At 37.0% G+C, this 19918-nt stretch overlaps 1 protein-coding gene across 1 annotated transcript; it reads right to left on the reverse strand.

Moving 5' to 3' along the window:
* Positions 1-1698: 1698 nt before the first annotated feature.
* On the reverse strand, positions 1699-19589 carry ptpn1 (protein tyrosine phosphatase non-receptor type 1). The gene is made up of 10 exons (XM_067413628.1): positions 19481-19589; positions 19270-19363; positions 18751-18841; positions 18243-18343; positions 10708-10806; positions 10403-10540; positions 9940-10149; positions 7628-7789; positions 4068-4237; positions 1699-3980 (listed from the first exon to the last, which is right to left on the reverse strand). The coding sequence occupies exons 2-10, from the start codon at positions 19324-19326 to the stop codon at positions 3698-3700; spliced, it is 1311 nt and encodes a 436-aa protein (XP_067269729.1). The 5' UTR covers positions 19327-19363; positions 19481-19589; the 3' UTR covers positions 1699-3697.
* Between the last annotated feature and the right edge of the window lie 329 nt (positions 19590-19918).

Below are 19918 nucleotides of genomic sequence, written 5' to 3' on the forward strand. Positions count from 1 at the left end.
TAACATTTTGTCCTTTTTGTTAGAAGCTGGAAAAATGGGCACGTGTAAGGATTCGAGTGAGTTTGACAAGGGCCAAATTGTGATGGCTAGACAACTGGGTCGGAGCATTTCCAAAACTGCAGCTCTTGTGGGGTGTTCCCAGTCTGCAGTGGTCAGAGCAGAGGAAGAACAGTGGTGAACCGGCAACAAGGTCATGGGCTGCCACGGTTCATTAATGCACGTGGGGAGTGAAGGCTGACCCGTGTCGTCCGATCAAACAGACGAGCTACTGTAGCTCAAATTGCTCAATAAGTTAATGCTGGTTCTGATAGAAAGGTGTCAGAATACACAGTGCATCGCAGTTTGTTGCATATGGGGCTGCATAGCTGTAGAACAGTCAGGGTGCCCATGCTGACCCCTGTCCACCACCGAAAGTGCCAACAGTGGGCATCACAACTGGACCACAGAGCAATGAAAGAAGGTGGCCTGGTCTGATGAATTACGTTTTCTTTACATCATGTGGACGGCAGGTGGCATGTGTTGCTTAATTGGGAAACACATGGCAGCAGGATGCACTATGGAATAAAGTTGGCTAAGGCAGTGTGATGTTTTGGGCAATGTTCTGATGGGAAACCTTGAGTCCTGCCATCCATGTGAATGTAACTTTGACATGTACCACCTACAAGCATTGTTGCAGATCATGTATACTCTTTCATGGAAATGGTATGGCCTCTTTCAGCGGGATAATGCGCCCTGCCACAAAGCAAAAATTGTTCAGGAATAGTTTGAGGAACACGAGTTTGAGGTGCTTACTTGGCTTCTAAATTTCCCAGATCTCAATCCAATCGAGTATCTGTGGGAGGTGCGGAATAAACAAGTCTGATCCATGGAGGCCCACCTTGCAACTTATATGACTTAAACGATCTGGTGCTAACATCTTGATACCTGGTAGCCAGATACCACAGGGCACCTTTTACGGTCTAGTGGAGTCCATGCCTCGACGAGTCAGGGCCGTTTTGGCAACAAAGGGAGGACCAACACAATATTAGGAATCATAATGTTATGTCTGATCCGTGTATGTGTGTGTATACAGAGACACGCATGCAAGCACACAGACATACACACACGTAAATGCACATTTTGTATATATTAACTTTTATTAGATGTGATAAAATGTATCAATTTGACAGCACTCCTTTCAATAGCATCTAGAGTTGTAGCATTACTACATTAATATAATATTTACACATTTTACAATTATTCTACATTTTCATCTCTCTTTTTTTAAAATATAAAAATATATAGTACCAGTATATTTTTCTCCGTAGAAACTCCTTTCTCACTTTTTTTTTTTTTTTTTTTTGTATTTTTTTTTTTTTTTTGTATTATTTGTTTGTTGCTGGGGTCCTTAGCATCTGGATCACTGAGGACCTTGGTTAAAATTTATTTAGCCTTATGAGGCAGCCAGGCCAGAGATTTGGCCAAGTCCATAATCAAGACCTGTATACTTTACATTAAGTTTTAAATGTGTTATCAAATGTGAGCTTGAATTAAATAATATGATAAAACAAGCTCAAACTACACCATACTTTAATAAATGATTTAGCTTTTTTTTTTCTTACATTAGAACTCTAGCTTTCATTCATATCGGAGGAACTTCTCTAACCGTCACATGAGGGAATAAGAACTAAATGGGAACAAAATCAAAACCAGAAGATCATCAGAGAGGTACACATTTATTATCACAGCGTCTGCTCTGTATTCTTTCCAAAAAACATTTTTTCATTACATCCAACTGGAACAAGGCATACGCTTTACTTACAAAAGAAAAACATTAAAAACAACACAACAGGATGTAGGAGATTCTTGAGCCTCAAACACAAAGGCCAAAGATGTCTGATGTCTGCCAGTCCAAAGATAACTGAAAGATGACAAACAATGACACAGACAAATATATTTCTCTATATATGTGTGTAAATAAAGCTATCAAGAAAAGAGACTTTACATTCTGTGGTCCAGCTACAGGACCAGATTCTGAGAGTCACTATGATGGATGGTGGCAGAATCTTCGAACCAACCATTAACAGCTTCAGAGTGTGGAACATCGAATCTCTCCTCTCAGCCCAGCATCCCAAAAATTACCATTTTGGACTGGTCAAGCAGCAGTAAAAAAAGTCACCACACAAAGCGAAGTCGCAATTAAAAGCGTTTCGGGCCTCAATACACCTAAAGAAAAGGCTTTGTTTTGAGGTTACTGCATTGGACTTCTTCACACTGTTAAAAAGTTACAGTTCTGCAGCGTGGTTTGATTTGAAGGAAATGTTTATGTCCTTCTGCTGTTAATCTCTCTTGATAATTACTATGACAATAATATGATAAAATACTAAAACACGAAGACACCTCACTGTCACTGATCGTTTCTCTTTTTGCATACATTCAGTGCTGGTGTTTTCAGGTTTTTTGTTTTTGTTTGTTTAGTCAGACCCCCTGCGCTCCCTGCCCATCGTTCAAGTCATGTGACAAAGGCCAGAAGCATCTGAATGTATCTGTATTGCAACTAGAAAAAATGTCAAATTAAATTTCAAATCCTGTCCCATGAATCACTATCTTCTAAAGGGGAATACAAGCAACAACAACAACAACAAATCTCATTACACTCAATACTGCCACCTGCTGATTGAGGTTTGCCACACTTTTATTTAATCAATCAATCAGCCAGGGATGTTTAGCTGAAAACACTGAGGGATTCACTGTTCCATCATTAAAGTAAAATTATTTTCACTGGAAATTTACAATAATTTGGGGGTAAAGACCCATCAAGTGCAGAACATTAGGTCTAGTAAGAAAGCTTGGCTGATTTAAGTGATTTAAGTAGTTCTGTTAAATGAAAAATAAAATGAGAGTTCTCGTTTTGACTGAGCTAAATGGCCACAATTCATTTTATTGCATTAGGCCTCTGGGGGACCAGCAAAACTGGTGGATCTGACTGAGGTTTGACCCCAGCTCCAGCATTTTAAATCGTCTGAACCTTTTGGTTAAAAGGAACGAAAAAAACTAATGAATGAGAACACAGACGAAGTGCCAGCGTCACCTTTGGCATACACACAAAAGCCGAAGAAGGGAAGAAAAGGATGAAAAGAGAAAAGGTTTGGGAAGTTTTCTACTGTAACAATTTCGAAGGTTCAACACAGAGCACTTGATCATATCAGACTCCCATTTTAGGTACAGCAGATTTGTGTGTTCAGCATGTATTACGAGCTCACCTCCTGTGCAGCTCCATCCGAGACCATCACTGATAGTCGTCAGACTTAAAATGCAAAAAAAAAACAAAAAAAATGCCATGATTGAAATACACACAAACACACAAAATTTCCCTTACTTACTGCAGCAATAACAGTCTTTTGGATTTTCTTTTACCTGTATGTAACGTTTAGGTAGCAACACCTGATTTGTGAGGCCCTGAGGTTTTAAACGGACACACATTTATTAGATTGTGTGTAAGAGTGTGTATATAGGGAGACGACAGCAGTTTGGCAGAGAAAAGCCTCTGAAACTCTTCCCCGGAGACACTTGGAAAAAGTGAGATGGGCTCGGCTGAGAGAGACAGGTCCAGCCGAGAAAGTGTGAGTGTCTGTGTGTGTGTCTCTCTCTTCTTCTTTTCCCACCAATAGCCAGCAGATGGAGGGATAGAGAAAGAGACGGAATGAAAGACAGGGCATCAGTGGAAATAGGTGCGGTAACAGACATAAGCACCTGCAGCCAGTACCGTGCACATACACACACTGGCCATCAAGGGGCTCCACGCTCCATGGGCAGGGGCGGGGGCAGGAGCAGCCTCTGCTGTGGGAGTCTTGGGGGGAGACCGCGCAGGTTTTGGAGGGGCTTCTCTTGCAACTATTAGGTCGTCGGGTGGTTCGCTTGACAAAGCTGTCGCTTCGACCTCACCAGTTGTGACCATCCGTCTGCGCAGGTCTGGGCCATCTGAGAACGTCTGGGGTGCACTGGAAAAACAGCAACAAAAAATGTTTGTATGTGGATGCCGGGTGTGGATGAGCACTACAGAGAGAATATATTAAGAGTAGGCTGACCTGTTTGCACAGATTTCTGCACTGTTTTTTATGATCTCAGTGAAGAAGTGTTTGTCAGAGTTCTCCAGGTCGTCTTTGCCGTTAGGAGGGTCTATAGGGGGCCGTGGCCTGGGAGGAGGAGTGAATTCAGGGGGGAGATCCTCCTCATTTGATAACTCCTTCCAACACTCCTACTCACACAGAAATGCAAACACTTCACTAATCGATACAGCCTACTAGAAGTGGGTGGCATGAACAAAATGTTACATATCACGGTAGAAGTTTTTAAATATTTTTGCTGGAAGTTCAACCTCAAAATGTTTCATATTAAATTACAATATAATTTTTTTTGTAAAATATATATATTTTATGGACAAGTGGTAGGAGAAAAAAATTATTATTTAAAAAAAAAAAAGTTGTCAAGTACACTAACATTGAAAGTTTTGATACTTTTATCCAACAAAGATGCATTTAAGGTATAGTTCACCCAAAACTCAAAATTCCGTCATTTACTCACCCTCATGTCGATTCAAACCTATAAGGCTTTCGCTTTATCTTCAGAACACAAATTATAGATATTTTAAATAAAATAAAAAGATTTCAGCCCCTCAATAAAAATCTATCCACCCAAAACTCTGACGCTTCAAAAGTTCATAAAGAGACTGTAAAATAAATCCATACGAATCGAATTATTTAGTCCAAATCTTCTGAAAAGACTCAAAGACTTTATGTGATGAACAGATTTATCACATTTAAAAGCTTTATGCATGTTTGCTGATCAAGATATATATGCAAATAAAAGCCTAAATTAAATCTGTGCTTCATATTAAGTGATCATGCATGCCTCTTCTGAAGTCTGATTTACCTCTTGATTTCATATGGATATATTCTAAAGATCTTCATTTGTGTTTCAAAGAACATCATGAGGGTGAGTAAATGATGACAGAATTTTTATTTTTAGGTGATCAGAAGTGACAGTAAATACATTAATAATTTTACAGCCCTGACATTGTCTTTTTCTTTTCTATTGAATGAATCTTGAAGGGAAAAAAAAGTAACTTTTTCCACAACGATATTAAAAAGAACAATAATTCTTAACATTGATAATCCCAAATAAGTATATTAGTATGATTTCTAAAGGACCATGTGACACTGAAGACTGGAGTATGATGCTGAAAATCCAACTTTCCCATCATAGGAATGAATTACATTTTAAAATGTATTAAAATAGAGAAGTTATTTTAAAGAAAGGGACACACCAAGCCAATGGTTGGCCGTCAGGCTAGGGAACCGGATCAGCCTCAAAAATTATACATTTACAAAACAAAATTCATAAATACACAGCACAATTCACATTTAAAAAATCCGATTTGTAAATTCAATAAATTAGAAATTTACACAAATATGTATACATGAAGTTCTTAATTTTCTTCACACATAATTTATCACACATTTATGAAAGGATGTTGCATGTATGAATCTGAATTTGCAAATCGTCACACGTGCGTGGACTGCTTCTGCTTTGCATTTGTGTGTGGTATTTTTGAGACCTTCCTGGCAAGGTTAAGATTCATAAAGATCTTTTTTTTTGTTTTTGTTTTTTGGAGGATGTTCTGTTTAGCCAATGGCGGTGAGCTTTTAATCCACCAATCAAAATGCTCCTTACTGAACAGACTCATGAAGCTCAACGCTGTGCTTGTGCTGTGCATTGTTCCATGATCGGGACCATTATGTAAAGACATTTTAATGGGTAATCTTTTTCTGGCACCTGATTACAATCTCTTCAAAATCACTTTATGATTTATATTGTTTGCACATAATACAGCTACTATAAAACTGTAATGTTATCTAATAAGTGTTAAATATCTAAATATTTCATTTAATAACAACAATTGTGTAATGTGTTCTTTTGTTGTTATCAGGGCTTGGCATTAACAACTGCCAATCTGCCATTTGCGGGTGAATTTTAGCTGTGGCGTGTAACAGTCATTCCCACTAGCCACTTTGGCGGGTTGAATTTTATTGTAGTCTTCTCAAAAGGCATCTCATCTCGTATAAAAGCATTGAGCGTTATAAACAATTACACACAATTCTTTTAAACTTATGATTGCAATGTCTGATAATCAGAGGCGTTTAGATTAGTCACCGCGGAAATGCCAGCGTTTTGTTTAGAGTGTGCACTCGCTCATTGAAATCTGCGCTCTCATTATAAATAACAAAGCAGACATGTAGCCTATGTGAGTCCAACTGGAAATTGTTAATCTAGGTGTCAGGTATGAAGCACACCTTTTAGATTTGTGATATTTAATCAAATTAAAATCACATGACAATATAGATATGCATTTCACTAGGTTACAGTATAGGCTTATACACAAAATGTGCTATATTTACATTGGAATATTTCTTGAGAATAAATATTATATACAGGTATAGCCTAATAAATGGCCGAATATGATAAATTATATTTACACCAAAAAATATTTTTTCAGACAAGCATTGTATTATCTAGACCTATTTGATGACATGTCATGTTAAAAATTTAATGTAGGCTTGATCATGTAGAGTTGGTGTGTGCTGTGCTCATTTACATGACTGTTCTGTGCTCATTTACATATAGCCAACAGGTTTTTTGGCTGGTTTGCAAAAAAGTTAATGTCAAGCCCTGGTGGTTATTATAATTATTAGTATTAGTATTATTATTAGTAGTAGTAGTATTAGGTTTGCAGTTACTTTTGACCAGGCATTAAAAACAGCTACCCAACCACCACCTGAGGAAGATCTCACCAAAATCTGACCTATTTCTGTAAAAATATAGACAGCCCTGTCAGCTGGCATTATTATTAAAATGTTAAAATTATTATTATAATAATAAGAACATTATATGTCAAAGGTAATAATATATTATAGTGTACACTTTTAGCAAAACGCTTCTCTCCAAATGACAAAACGGTATTTATTGTTTATATTTGGTAACAAGTTGGACAGAATTTGAGAATTAATTTGTATCATGTCAAAAGTAACTTGCTCTGTCTTCTGTCGGTGTCAGTGTCCTCTTTGCTTCACGATTTTTCGCTCCAAGAGAAAATGGATGTGTGGGTGAGTGTGTGTGAAAAGTGTAATTTGGGAGTCTAACTCTGAATGCGTGAGAGGTAGCAGCCCTGCTAGTAAATACTGAAAGCGCATTAAACTGTCAAGTAGGTTGTACTTAAGTTACAATATAACAGTCACACACTCGCACCCCACAGGAGCCTCGCACACACAGCCGTAAAATGTTGAAAAATTGTGTGCATTTTTAACATTACTCACTTTTGTGTTTCGCCTCCCTCCTCCCTTTTATGCTAGCTTGACGAATGACGTCAGTAGGCTATAATGGATTATGGTTTATTACTGCATTAATGCATAATCAAAATGCAACGATTCATTTCAACTCCCCTAGTATCTAGTATTTAATATCAACCAGCACATCACTCTGCTCTACATCCTACAACACCTTCAGCAAAGAGTCCAGAAATGAAACATTTCACAACAACAATTTTAAATGTTTCAAATTTGTTGGTTTCTTTAACATCCCATGGCATTACCTGTACAGACTTGTCTCCCATGATGTACTTGGCACCCTCTATGACAGCGAGGTAAGAAAAACGCAGCTGATCAGCTGTCTGGATCAGACCCATGCGGTATCGTCGCATTTCCAGCAAAACCTCCTGGATTCGTACTGATGATGGATCTTCCCTCTGAGACATCTGAGAACACACAATAGCAGCTTTTAGAGGACATAAGGGGGTCTACTGAGTTCTAAAGAAAAGCAAGAACATCTTTGAGTCTTTGTACTAGGGAAGTCTAAAGTACAGACACTGCTGTTATGTGAAAAATGTCAAGCAAATTTTCAGCATCATACTCCAGTCTTCAGGAGCACACTTTGTTCCACCTCTCCTGCTATTAATGCGAGGACATAGAATGAAACATCTAAAACGCTTTAAATAATCACACTACTAAAATGAATTATTGCGATATAGTGATATCAAGCATGTCAAAATGACTATTCCCAATCCTTAATGGGTTAGTTCATCCAAAATTTAAAATGGTCTCCATTTACCCACGCTCACGTTGTTCTTGGTTCTCACACGCATTTGAATGTTCATGTTTACTATAGTGTTGTTCATCATATAAAGCCATTGTGTCTCTTCAGAAAACGTTTTTTCAGAGAAATAAATCTCGATTTATTTTTTTACGACGACTTTATGGCCATTTTAGATCTTTTCAATTTTAAGGAAATGGACTTTAAATCTCTTCTGTTTCAAATCTCTTATTCTTATAGTTTTAAAATTAAATGACAGAATTTATATTTTTGGATGAATAATACTTATACTTATAAAACAAACAAACAGTAAGCTGAGCCTTGGATAAAACGAACTATATGAAGACTTATTGTTTTCATCGCAATAGATATCATTGCATTTTATATCGCAATATAAAAATGTATCGTTACACCCCTAGTAACAATTAATCTTTTGACCAACTTTGGACAACACCCGCACTCTTTTTGGTACTGTAGAGACCTACAGATCAATCTCAAATCTTCCCTTCATAGGCAAGATTACTGAAAAAGTTGTTTTTAGTCAGCTGAACAAATTCTTAAGCTCAAATGGATACTTTGACAATTTTCAATCTGGTTTCCTACTGCATCACAGCACAGACAGCACTCAAAGATAATAAATAATATTCGCCTCAATACCGATGTAGGTAAATTATCAATGCTGGTGCTACTCGACCGTAGTGCAGCATTTGTCACTTGACCAGAACATATTTATTGACAGGCTGATAAACTGGGTTGGTCTTTCTGGGATACTCCTCAAATAGTTCAGGTCATACTTAGAAGAGAGAGGTTATTACGCGAGTATAGTATAAACATAGAGGTTGGGCTTGTTCTTTTAATTCCTTTTATAACCGTTTTAAATTTATTTATTTTTTAATGATTATTCGAATTCCCTTTTCTCTGTGTAAAACGCTTTGAATTACAATAGTGTATGAAATGTGGTATATAAACAAAGCTGCTCTGCTTAATTTCTCTCAATAATGGAGTACCAAGGTACCAATAATCATGAAATTTCACTGGTATAACACCATTTGCAAGGTCAATGTAATGCGTCGATGGAAATTGTGAATAATACATTAATACATACATGCAAACTCCTCCTGCAAATTCACCTTTTGAGATCAAAATAGGTCACCTACGAGATTTGCGTGGATCCCATGAGAAAGTGTCCATTTGTTTTTTTTTTGTTTTTAAAGAGTGACATTGGAAGGTAATACAAATAAAATGAAAATAAATGCAATCGAAGAAAAGCCGGCAAGATTGAGGCATGCAGCAAAACAAAGAAAGCAGGCTCTTGAAATTTGGCTAAACATAACTCACGAGGTGGTATACAAGATGCATTTGTAACGAGCAGGATTTTCAGTTGAGTGTTAATAAAGAAGCTAAGATGATTTCCAACATACATTGTATCTGGTGTCTTCTTGTTTTTGTTTAGTTGATGTATTCAGCTTAACCTCTATTGAATTAAGTTTTATAAAGGGTTGTTTTGCCCTACATAAGATTTTTTTTTTTATACCTCTTACCTGTTAGAATGAGTGCAAAGATACTTAATAGTGTCTAGAAATTAGCATGAAAATATAAATTATACAAATAAGAAAAGAAAAAAAACTGTCCTAACCTCGGAGAATGTTTTCTTTATCCACGCAATGTTCTTTTTTACCCCTCACCAGTTTGCATGGTGTAATAGAAACTATTTTGCTATTGAGTACATATAAAAGTTGAGTAAAAGTGAACTATTAATATAAGCAATTTTGTCAGACAGATATGACATCACATAGAAGCAGTCAGTTCTCTCACCAGTAGAAGGCAGGTGTCTACTAGGCAGAACGTTCCAGAACGGCCAATGCCAGCGCTGCAGTGAACCACGACAGGGCCGTGATCTGGACTCAGACAGCCTGACTCGCGCACTTTGAACAGGAAGTTGAGAAAAGATGCAGGCGACTCTGGCACGCCAAAATCTGGCCATGTGGTGTAGTGGAAATGAAGAATCTCCCGTGTTTCCTGTGTCTTTAAACACACATGACACAACATTAATCATGATGAGTGTGTGCTTTCTGAAATGAGCCTCTGGCATCTGTAATATCCTGAGAGCGTTGAGTCAAGTCAACAAGCCATCCAGCTATAAAGAAGTTCATTTTTAGGAACATTTTCACACACGCAACATTTTTGGAGAAAGAAAAAGGACCGCATAAAAGCTCTAGTGTTAAAAATAGCAGAATGATCAGTGAAAGACTGAGATGAGATGAAGAATAAGTCTCACCAACAGATTTTCCAGCTCCAACTCTCGTACTGTGTAGTACGATTTCACATCTTCTGAGATCAGAGTAAGTCTGAAGTTTGTGTCCTCAAAAACAGCCTCCCTCTCCTCTCGCTGAGGCCAGTACTGAGCACACTTTACCTGCACACACACTTCATTATTACCATACACCACAAGATTCACACACACACAACCGATGTACACATTCCATATGCAGACTTGAAGTATTTTAGGGAAGTATCCAAAGCGAGTGTGTATCAATGCTACAGGTATGGTACAAATAAACAGGTACTGTGTGTTTCTCTCACCGAGCCTTTCTCTATAACGCGATTCAGCATCACCACCCCTCTGCAGCGCTGCTCCCACACCATCTCCCAGAAATGACCACAGGTGTTTGGTAACGGACCCTAAACATAAACACAACAATTAAAACAAGTACAACAAGTGCACTCTATTAATAATACATTTTAAAAACATACATAGCATGAATTTGTCTGCATTTGTTTGATCAAACACTAATGTTTTTACATTCCAATTTAAACAAACAGTTTTTGTTTTAATATTTTTTGTCTCCGTTTACAGCTCGTATTAAAATGCATTTTGGTCGATCAGATCACAGGTAAACAGACGCTAAATACAGGTAAACGGGGTCTAAAACCTTTTAAACTCACTTCCAGAGGTAGTCGAAAACGCATTCAACCGGATTGCTTTCGTAGTGTAGATCGAATGCATTCGAAAAGCCACAAAGAGACCACCTACTCTCTGCCTACTGACTTCAACTTTGGTGGCTGAAGACAAAAACGTAGCAAGCATTGTTCCCAATGTTCTTGATTTGTAACATGCACTCAATACGTTTGCATCTTGCAGCTGTCAGAGCAGAAACGAAAGCTGATGCTTTTCTGTACGTTTTTTTCGGTGTCTCTGGTCGCGTTCATATGTAAATTGTGTGAGCTTATTTCGTCTATTAGATCGAAACATCTGAAAAAAACGATACATTTACCCACTCATAGACCCTTCCCCTCGAAGAAATCAGGGCAGAAGTGGTTGAAAGTGCCCTAAAAGAGACTTTTAAAACACCAGGGGCCTCATTTATAAAACTTTCCATAGATTTCTTTGTAAAATTGTACGTACGCACAAAAGCTAGATTATTACGCCAAAAATATCAGATTTATAAAACCATGAGTATGCCAGAACATGTGCAAAAATCCCTTTATAAATCACAGCCAGTAGAAGATTGGGCATACGTCTATCTCCACCCTGTCTCCTCCCCGAAATCAACATACATGGAGCTTACAACGTCAAGTTTTAATATGCATGACCTCATCTGCATATCATTTGCATGCATATTCCCATCCACGTGACACCATGTTTAACACGGTCAAAATATTAGATACGGACTATAAATGTCATTTGTGACTTACACATTACATTGCTGAAAATCATTCAATATCCTTTTTATGGTGTAGAATAAATATATCAAAATATCCATAAAAACAAAATAGTATAAAATATTTCTCAGGTATTTTTTTAAAATAAAGTGTTATTTTAATTTTAAAAAATTGTTAATTTTAAACAGTTCAAATTCAAATCAAATTCATGCAGTTTTGCTGATAATGTAAACGTGTTTAGGCTATTTTTAATGGAAATAGAAATTGTATTTACATATTTATTGCAGCGTAAAAATAATTGTCTGACTCAGCGGGTCACTGGCAAAGTATTTTAAAAAGGAAACGTGCCATTTCCTTCCAATACAGTGGTATTTTTCATAATTTTGTGAATTATGAATTATTGTGATGTCTTTACACTCCGTGTCCATGCAACTTCGGTTGTACAGCAAGATATTATCATTTGACCCATTTAAACCGGACAATATACCGTTCGACCACCTAATCCTGCAGTGTCTGTAATATCGAACTAAGTGTACATTACTGATCAGCGTTCTCGCGTAAACATATTGTCATAACATGAGATCTACAGTCTAGTTTAAAGAGGAATTATTGGAATTAGCCCGTATTTAATCCTTGAAACCACTGAAACAGTGTCACAGGAAGTGATCAAAAGTTGCACATCCACATTTATCTAAATTCATATAATTTTTGTTTAAATTCTGAGTAATGACTATGTAATTACAGTGCATATTGCCATTAATAAAACTGGAACATTAAGTGCCCTACACGTGTAACCTATATCAAATTGAAAACAGTTTTAAATTGTTCTTACTTCATTACTTTTCTCACTCTAGTAAAAGAGTTTGTATGCATGGGTCAGAGTTTGTGTGCAGATGAGAAATGTACATACGACAGACAGGAAATTGTTGTGGAGGAACATACATTTTCGCGTTAATTTTACTGTTAGTACATCCGACCGGGAGTGTGAAAGCTGCCATATGCAAAGTTGATACATGAGGCCCCAGCTCTAAACAGTACGTGTCTGATTCGTCTACTTCCGATCCGATCAACCAAAATGCATTTAATACCAGGTGTAAACAGAGCCTATAATGTGATGTATTCCTGTGATGGCAAAGCTGAATTTTCAGCATTATTACTGTAGTCTTTAGTGTCACAAATTTTATTCTAAATATGCGGATTTGGTGCTTAAAAATAAATTTATCATCAATGTTAAAAACATTTGTGCAAAATATTTGTTTAATATTTTTGTGGAAACATTGATAGTTCTTTCAGGATTCTTTCATAAAAGTTCAAAAGAACAACATTTATATGAAATACAATTTTTTGTAACATTATGTTTTTACTGTCACATTTGATCAATTTGCATGCAACATTGCTTAATAAACTAATTAATTTCTTTACCCCAAAGTTTTTGTTATACACGGGGGGAAAAAATTCAACATGTTTGGTGAAAATGTCTGTTAATAAATTTAAATTTCTTTTAAAAGTGTTTGGGATTTTTTTTTTTTTTCTTATAGTGGAAACGCAAGTACTCATGAGTAAACCACACATTTAGGCAGTCGTGGGGTACATGCTGCTGGGGTGAGAATGCGTGTGTGTGTGTGTGTGTGTGTGTGTGTGTGTGTTTGTGGTGGTAGCTGGCAATGCTCTGACTGAACAAGTCTTGCAGGTTGAGACGAGTCTGTTGCCGTCTCAGAGCATCAATGTGCAAATTCATCTGCATTATAAAGAAACATGTCATGCAAGATTTCACAACATTTCCCAGTGTTCTTTCCAGATACAGGAGAGGGAAAATCTTTCTGGCAGATGCCACGAGTCAAAATGGAATGTCACTGTAGTATCACAGTGTGTGACGCTGATTAGGGTGTTGGCAGCCTAATGGACAAGTAATACCAAATAAACACAAATGTAAAAACCAGGATGGGGGGGGGGGGGGGGGGTCCTCTAAATAGGGAGTTTCCCCATTATTTGCTTCTTATTATATTAGTGTAGCTATCCAGGATAAGTCAATGTTCCCTAAGCTTTTTGCCTTATTTATTCCCAAAGTCCCATCCGAAAAGTCAAATACACGTTCATTGAAACAAATCAGTATTGTTACCTTTAACTCTAACTTATACTGTAGAACTATTAATTAAAATGTCCATTGTTACAATGGTTCATCTTTAAACTTAAAAAGCGGTTTAAAACATTTTCTTTGATTGGCTGAGACACCTGGTGTGCGAAAAATAATAGATAGAATTTGATTTTGTTCTGTTCCAAATTTTAATTGTGGCCAACCAATTAAAACTTGTCATGGGCAGTGTGAATTTTAGCAATGGCCCCAAATCAAACAAATAACGTTCACCATTACAAAAGTCTATCCTTCTCCACATCCCACGTCCTAGTTCAGTTGTCATGAAAATAAACAACTAGATAACGAATATTCAGTGTACTTATTCAATGCATGAATGAATGAATGCAATGCTGTTAATATGTCTGTTAAGACATCAATGTGACAGATTTTTAAAGAAAAGGTGTTCTTATGGATTTAACTCTTATGGATGCTAACATATAAGCTTGCTGTATTCTGCTAGTTGAGACCTTTTCAATGATATATGACAGTCTATCTGTTATGTACGATGATTTACAGATCACATTTTCATGTAACGCTGTTTTTTTCACACTATGAAAATAGAGCGCATTTAATATGTCAGCAAATTGTGCTAACTAGGGCTGGGTGATAATATCATAGACAATTTCATATCGAGATAGTTGAAACATTTACATTGATAATGATAAGCTCTGGACACTTCTACTCCATATGTATTAATCCAACATTATCGCACAGCAGAAAAAGCCAGTCGGTGCATGTCACTAGTGATTTGTGTGACACGAACACATAAACTTGAGTCATGTCACAAAATTTGTCAAAACTCTTCAAAACAAACTGTCAAAATAAAAGTTGTTTAACTTAAATTATGACAGAAATATATATCACTAATGTAAACTAAAATGTACTTCAAGTAATAATAATGCTATTATTATTTCTAAGGAACATCATACAACATCATGCTAAGACCTGCTGGCATCTCATATACAAACGCGCAATTTTACTTTCACTTTAAACATAACCGACTGTGTTTATATGTTAACCTTGTGTGTATTGACAGGCTCACGCGCTCAGCGCATGTAAAACACGAACAAAATGTTTAACCGCCAAGGCTTTAAAACGCGGATAACACCCCCTAACTTTAGTGCATATGATTGGATTTGCTCATATCAGCGCGTCAACTCACAGGCACACTCAAAAAGAGGTGAAATAAACTGAGAGGAATATTTAAAACGAAGAGAAATAGTACGAAATAGTACAAAAAAAAACGCAATTTACAAGCATGTATTGAAGCGTGAATGCCCTACCGAATGGTTCGATATTATATTGAGTATTGTGACATCCTTAATATATTATATATATATATATATATATATATATATATATATATATATATATATATATATATATATATATATATACATATATACATACACACATACATACACATATATATATATATATATATATATATATATATATATACACACACACACACGTCCTAGCTCAGTTGTAGTCAAACTCCGTGTTCCTCAGCGACAGGCCAGAAACCTGACTGACCTAGAGAAGATCTGTGTGGAGGAGTGGGCCAAAATCCCTCCTGCAGTGTGTGCAAACCTGGTGAAAAACTACAGGAAGCGTTTGACCTCTGTAATTGCAAACAAAGGCTACTGTACCAAATATTAACATTGATTTTCTCAGGTGTTCAAATACTTATTTGCAGCTGTATTATACAAATAGTTTTTAAAAAATCATACATTGTCATTTCTGGATTTTTTTGTGATTATGTTTCTCACAGTGGACATGCACCTAAGATGACAATTTCAGACCCCTCCATGATTTCTAAGCGGGAGTACTTGCAAAATAGCAGGGTGCTCAAATACTTATTTTCCTCACTGTATACTGTTGTCTGAGGTCAACTAATGATGTTCGTGTGTTTTTTACATTCAAAAACATCATAACTAATAGACTATTTTCTACACTGGTTTTGAGGCTGTCTCAAGAAACACTCGGTTTTGATGGGTGTGCTGCACTGATGACTTGGAAGTAAACGCCCACAATTAGGATTGGATAAGATTTGCATATTTAATGAGCTTCAGCTCCCCTGTCAGTTCACACAAGAGAAGGATTGTTTTAAAAGCAGCAACCAGAATGATTCTTCTCTCACAGGGCTCGTAAACTTGGCCTCGTAATACTTGGCCTGAGGATATAAGTTTATATCTGTGGATATAAGCGCAAACCACACACACACACACATACAAGTGCACGTGCACCCTTCAAATATCGTAGACAGAGAAAGGAATGTTATATTTCACTATTTAAGATTCACCGGTCTGCCCACGGACTTCGGTAGCCTGTCTGGCAAACACATAGCCCCGGGACATTGGGCTTTGTGAGCCCTAGAAGCATGATCCCGAATCGCAATGAACCAACAAAAAAAAAGTATTCTCCAGCCTTTTTATATGTGATAGCAATACTATCACATACAAAAAAAAACATGTTTTACACACATAAGTAGGTTGCACCATTCCTGTCAGATTCAATATAGAAGGCACAGCATTGTGTTTTAATCTCAATGTCTGCAAACCCACTATCGACCTGAGACTTGTTTACAAACGATTCCACTGTAATATGAAGCGAACACAAGTACAATGTCTTCCCACGTGAGATGGAACTTCATTAAAAATAAAGTTTAACCACACATTCCTAATATTAGGATCTGAAGGAAGCTTATGCAGCGACTGTGTTCTTCCACAGCCAGGAATAGCCGATATGCTTCTTCGGCATGTTTATTGCTGCTGGCTAGCGTGATCCGAACAGCTCCACAAGTTGATGGGCGGGCTACTGAATTACACGCGATTATTATTCCGTAGAGGCGTTGTTTCATCACACGATAACGTCAGGATGAGGCATAATATGAGATCAATTGTTTTCTGGGCCTGGTGTCAATAAAAGCTTTTCTTTGACTAACAAGGAAGTTTTCAGCTTTGAAACTTACAGGATATTCTTATATTATCAAGACCTTTTATATATAAAAAGGGAAAATTGATTTCTCAATTCATTACCCCTTTAAGTGTGTTGATAATGATGTTATGACGTTACTCTGGGCTTTTGCTTGGCGGCTGCAGTGACACTTGTTGTACACTGCAGTAAGAGTAAAGTATTTCTACAAAATAAAACTTGAATATGATGCAATTGACAAGCGACCACCTCAGACATCCTTGGTTAAAGGGGCAATTTTCTCACGATTTACAAATAGCTGGAACCATTTGGGATATTGCAAGTACCGTACTCAATTGTAACAAAATATATAACACTGGCCTAGTGGTTTTTGGATATTTTACTGATTTTTATTTTATTTTAACATAGAGCACCTTTAATTGATAAAAACTTAGCGGTGCTCGATTAAACAAGGTCATCAGAGTGCGTAGTTTTAAGGTGTAGGCACATGAGCAAAACAAATGCGTTTAAAAAATTAAGCGTGCCATGGTTAAATAATGTATTTCTAAATGTATTAATATCTTCAAGCCATGCAAAGGAGAGTAGTTTATTTATTTTCTCTCTTTTTTTTAAATAGAAATACGTAGTATAATTTGGTCTCTAACTGAAACATATAAGCTTGCTGTATTCTGCTAGTTGTAACATTATCAACGATATATGACAGTCTATCCGTTATGCACAATGATTTTACAGATCACATTTTCATGTAAAGCAGTTTTTTGCACACTTTAAAAATAGAGCACATCTAATATGTCAGCAAAATTTGAAAGCACTTGTCAAGTGTTGGTAATATTCCCTATATTCACTGTAAAGCCACGCTTCTAAGCTTTAAAATGACATCGATCTTGTGTTGGTTAAGTAATGTGATAATTTAGTAATTTGCTTTGGATTTAAGAGGTTAATGATTAATAGATTATGGGAAATTATGTAAATTGAAATTTAATCTAATTTATATTTCATTGTCAACAGAACTAGCCAGGATTTGTGCTTTTCTAAAAGCACCACCTAAAGAGAGTGATTTTAGCATTGTTATTAAGTTCACCTGGCATTTTTTACACATTGGTCAAATCAAACAAACCTCATGCGAAAACAAACACTTTCCACATAATGCACATTTAAGATTTTAAAAAGTAAAAAATAATAAACCATAACCATTAATTGTGTGAACTTGACAAGATATTTTCCACAATACTATTAGATTGTCCCTAATACTATATTATGTAACTCTTCAGTGCCTTTACACAATCTGTATCAAACGCATGTGTGTCATATGTAGTCCAGGTGCTAATAAAGTATCAGATTCCTCAGCAGATGCAAATCTAAGGTGTAAAATTCAGTATGTCACCTGAGTTAGTATGTAGTTTCTCTGAGCTTCATCCACTGAGATCAGACTGGCATTGATGTAGTCATTATTGCCGATCTGTAGATGAATACGGCTGTGGTCAACTGTGAAAAGAAAGAGCGATTAAGCTGTGGGGCACAACACCCGTGATGCTTTGCAAATTCAGCGGTGGAGCGATTCTTTTTCAGGTCCTGTTCTCAGTTCCCCACAAGAGAGTAAAACACCTTCCTGATGAAAATGCTCAATTGAAAACAAATAAAATACACAGGCATTCATTTGTTGTGGTGTTTTGAAAGCTGAGGGCCTTTTTCAGGTTGTTGTGGAAAAAGAGAAAGACTCAGAGAAAGAGGAAACCACAACAGTGTCGCTCTTTGTGACGGAAGAGTTAAAAAAGGGAGAGAAAAAAAGACATGACATCTTCAGTGTGAAATGACTTTAACAGCTCGCTGATAACAGGGCCCTTCCGTTAGGTGTCACTCACTGTGTAGAACAGGGGAAGCAGCACACTTACATGGGCTGACGTCTCTGTAGCGATTACGACTTCTGTTTTCTGGAAGTTTGGCGATCTTGCATGGTAGGTCACTGGACAGCTGCCTGATCTCCTACAGTAAAAACAGAAGTCTATGAGATGAAAATGCTTCATTCTGTTAGTAAAACAAATATGTGGCAATTCATGATTTGCTGGGAGAAACTATATGGCACACAGAGTTATGGGAGGACCACCAGTATCCAGTTTAAGAAGTCATCCACCACTGCTATTAAAAAACTGCAAGCGAGTCAGAGAAGATGATAAAGGTGTCAAACCAACTAATAACTGACTTCCGCTGATAAAAAAATGAACTCTTTCCCACCATCTCCGTTAAATGCAAATTCAGGTCAGCTCTACAACTTGTCAACTCATTTATTCAGAGTTAGCAAAGAACCAGCGCATTCTTAGCTGTCAAAAAATAAGCAAGACATTAAATAAACAAAACTAACTTGTTTTGGGTTGTTGTGGATATTTAGAGCATCATAAGTATCAGTTCTTTACCTGATAAACGGCGTTCCAGTTCCCGAGCTCATCGATTTCCCGAAACTCGGCTTCCATTGCCGCGTGTGTACCGCGCCGCTCGATAGATGGCTCCCTGGCAATACAATTACTTATAAAGTCGATGTCGAATTACATGAAAATAAATGATTTTTAAAGTCTGCTTTAATTTTTGCACAGAACGTTTCTAATGGTACTGTTGTGTCGCCCTTACCGGAAACACGCTGCTTGCTCCTCCCGCACCACGGCTCTCCGCTCTGCGTCGTGATCACGCCCCTCTTTCCTCACAATATCCAATGAAAGACTGGGAGTGTCCACAAGCTCAGGGTAAAGGCCAACCAGCACAAAGTAGTGGGGCGTGGCAACCACTTCGCCCAATCATACTACGGAGCGTTACCGCGTCATTCTTCTGGGCTTTGTAGTTTTTGCAGTTCTGGGAGTTTACGCAATACGTATGCGTAATGATCGGTAATGATATTTAGAAAAGTGCAATGAATCATAGAAAAATAAAACAAACCATATTATAACCCAAACTTTCTCTTTGCAGTATTAAAAGTGAAATCAATGAACAACGTATATAGTTATGTATTTGTAAGAAGCATTCAATAGTAGCTAAATGTGATATTTTGTATACATTTCATAATATTTTATT

Source organism: Pseudorasbora parva, chromosome 13 (assembly GCF_024679245.1).
Source record: "Pseudorasbora parva isolate DD20220531a chromosome 13, ASM2467924v1, whole genome shotgun sequence".
Classification (NCBI taxonomy): Eukaryota; Metazoa; Chordata; class Actinopteri; order Cypriniformes; family Gobionidae; genus Pseudorasbora; species Pseudorasbora parva.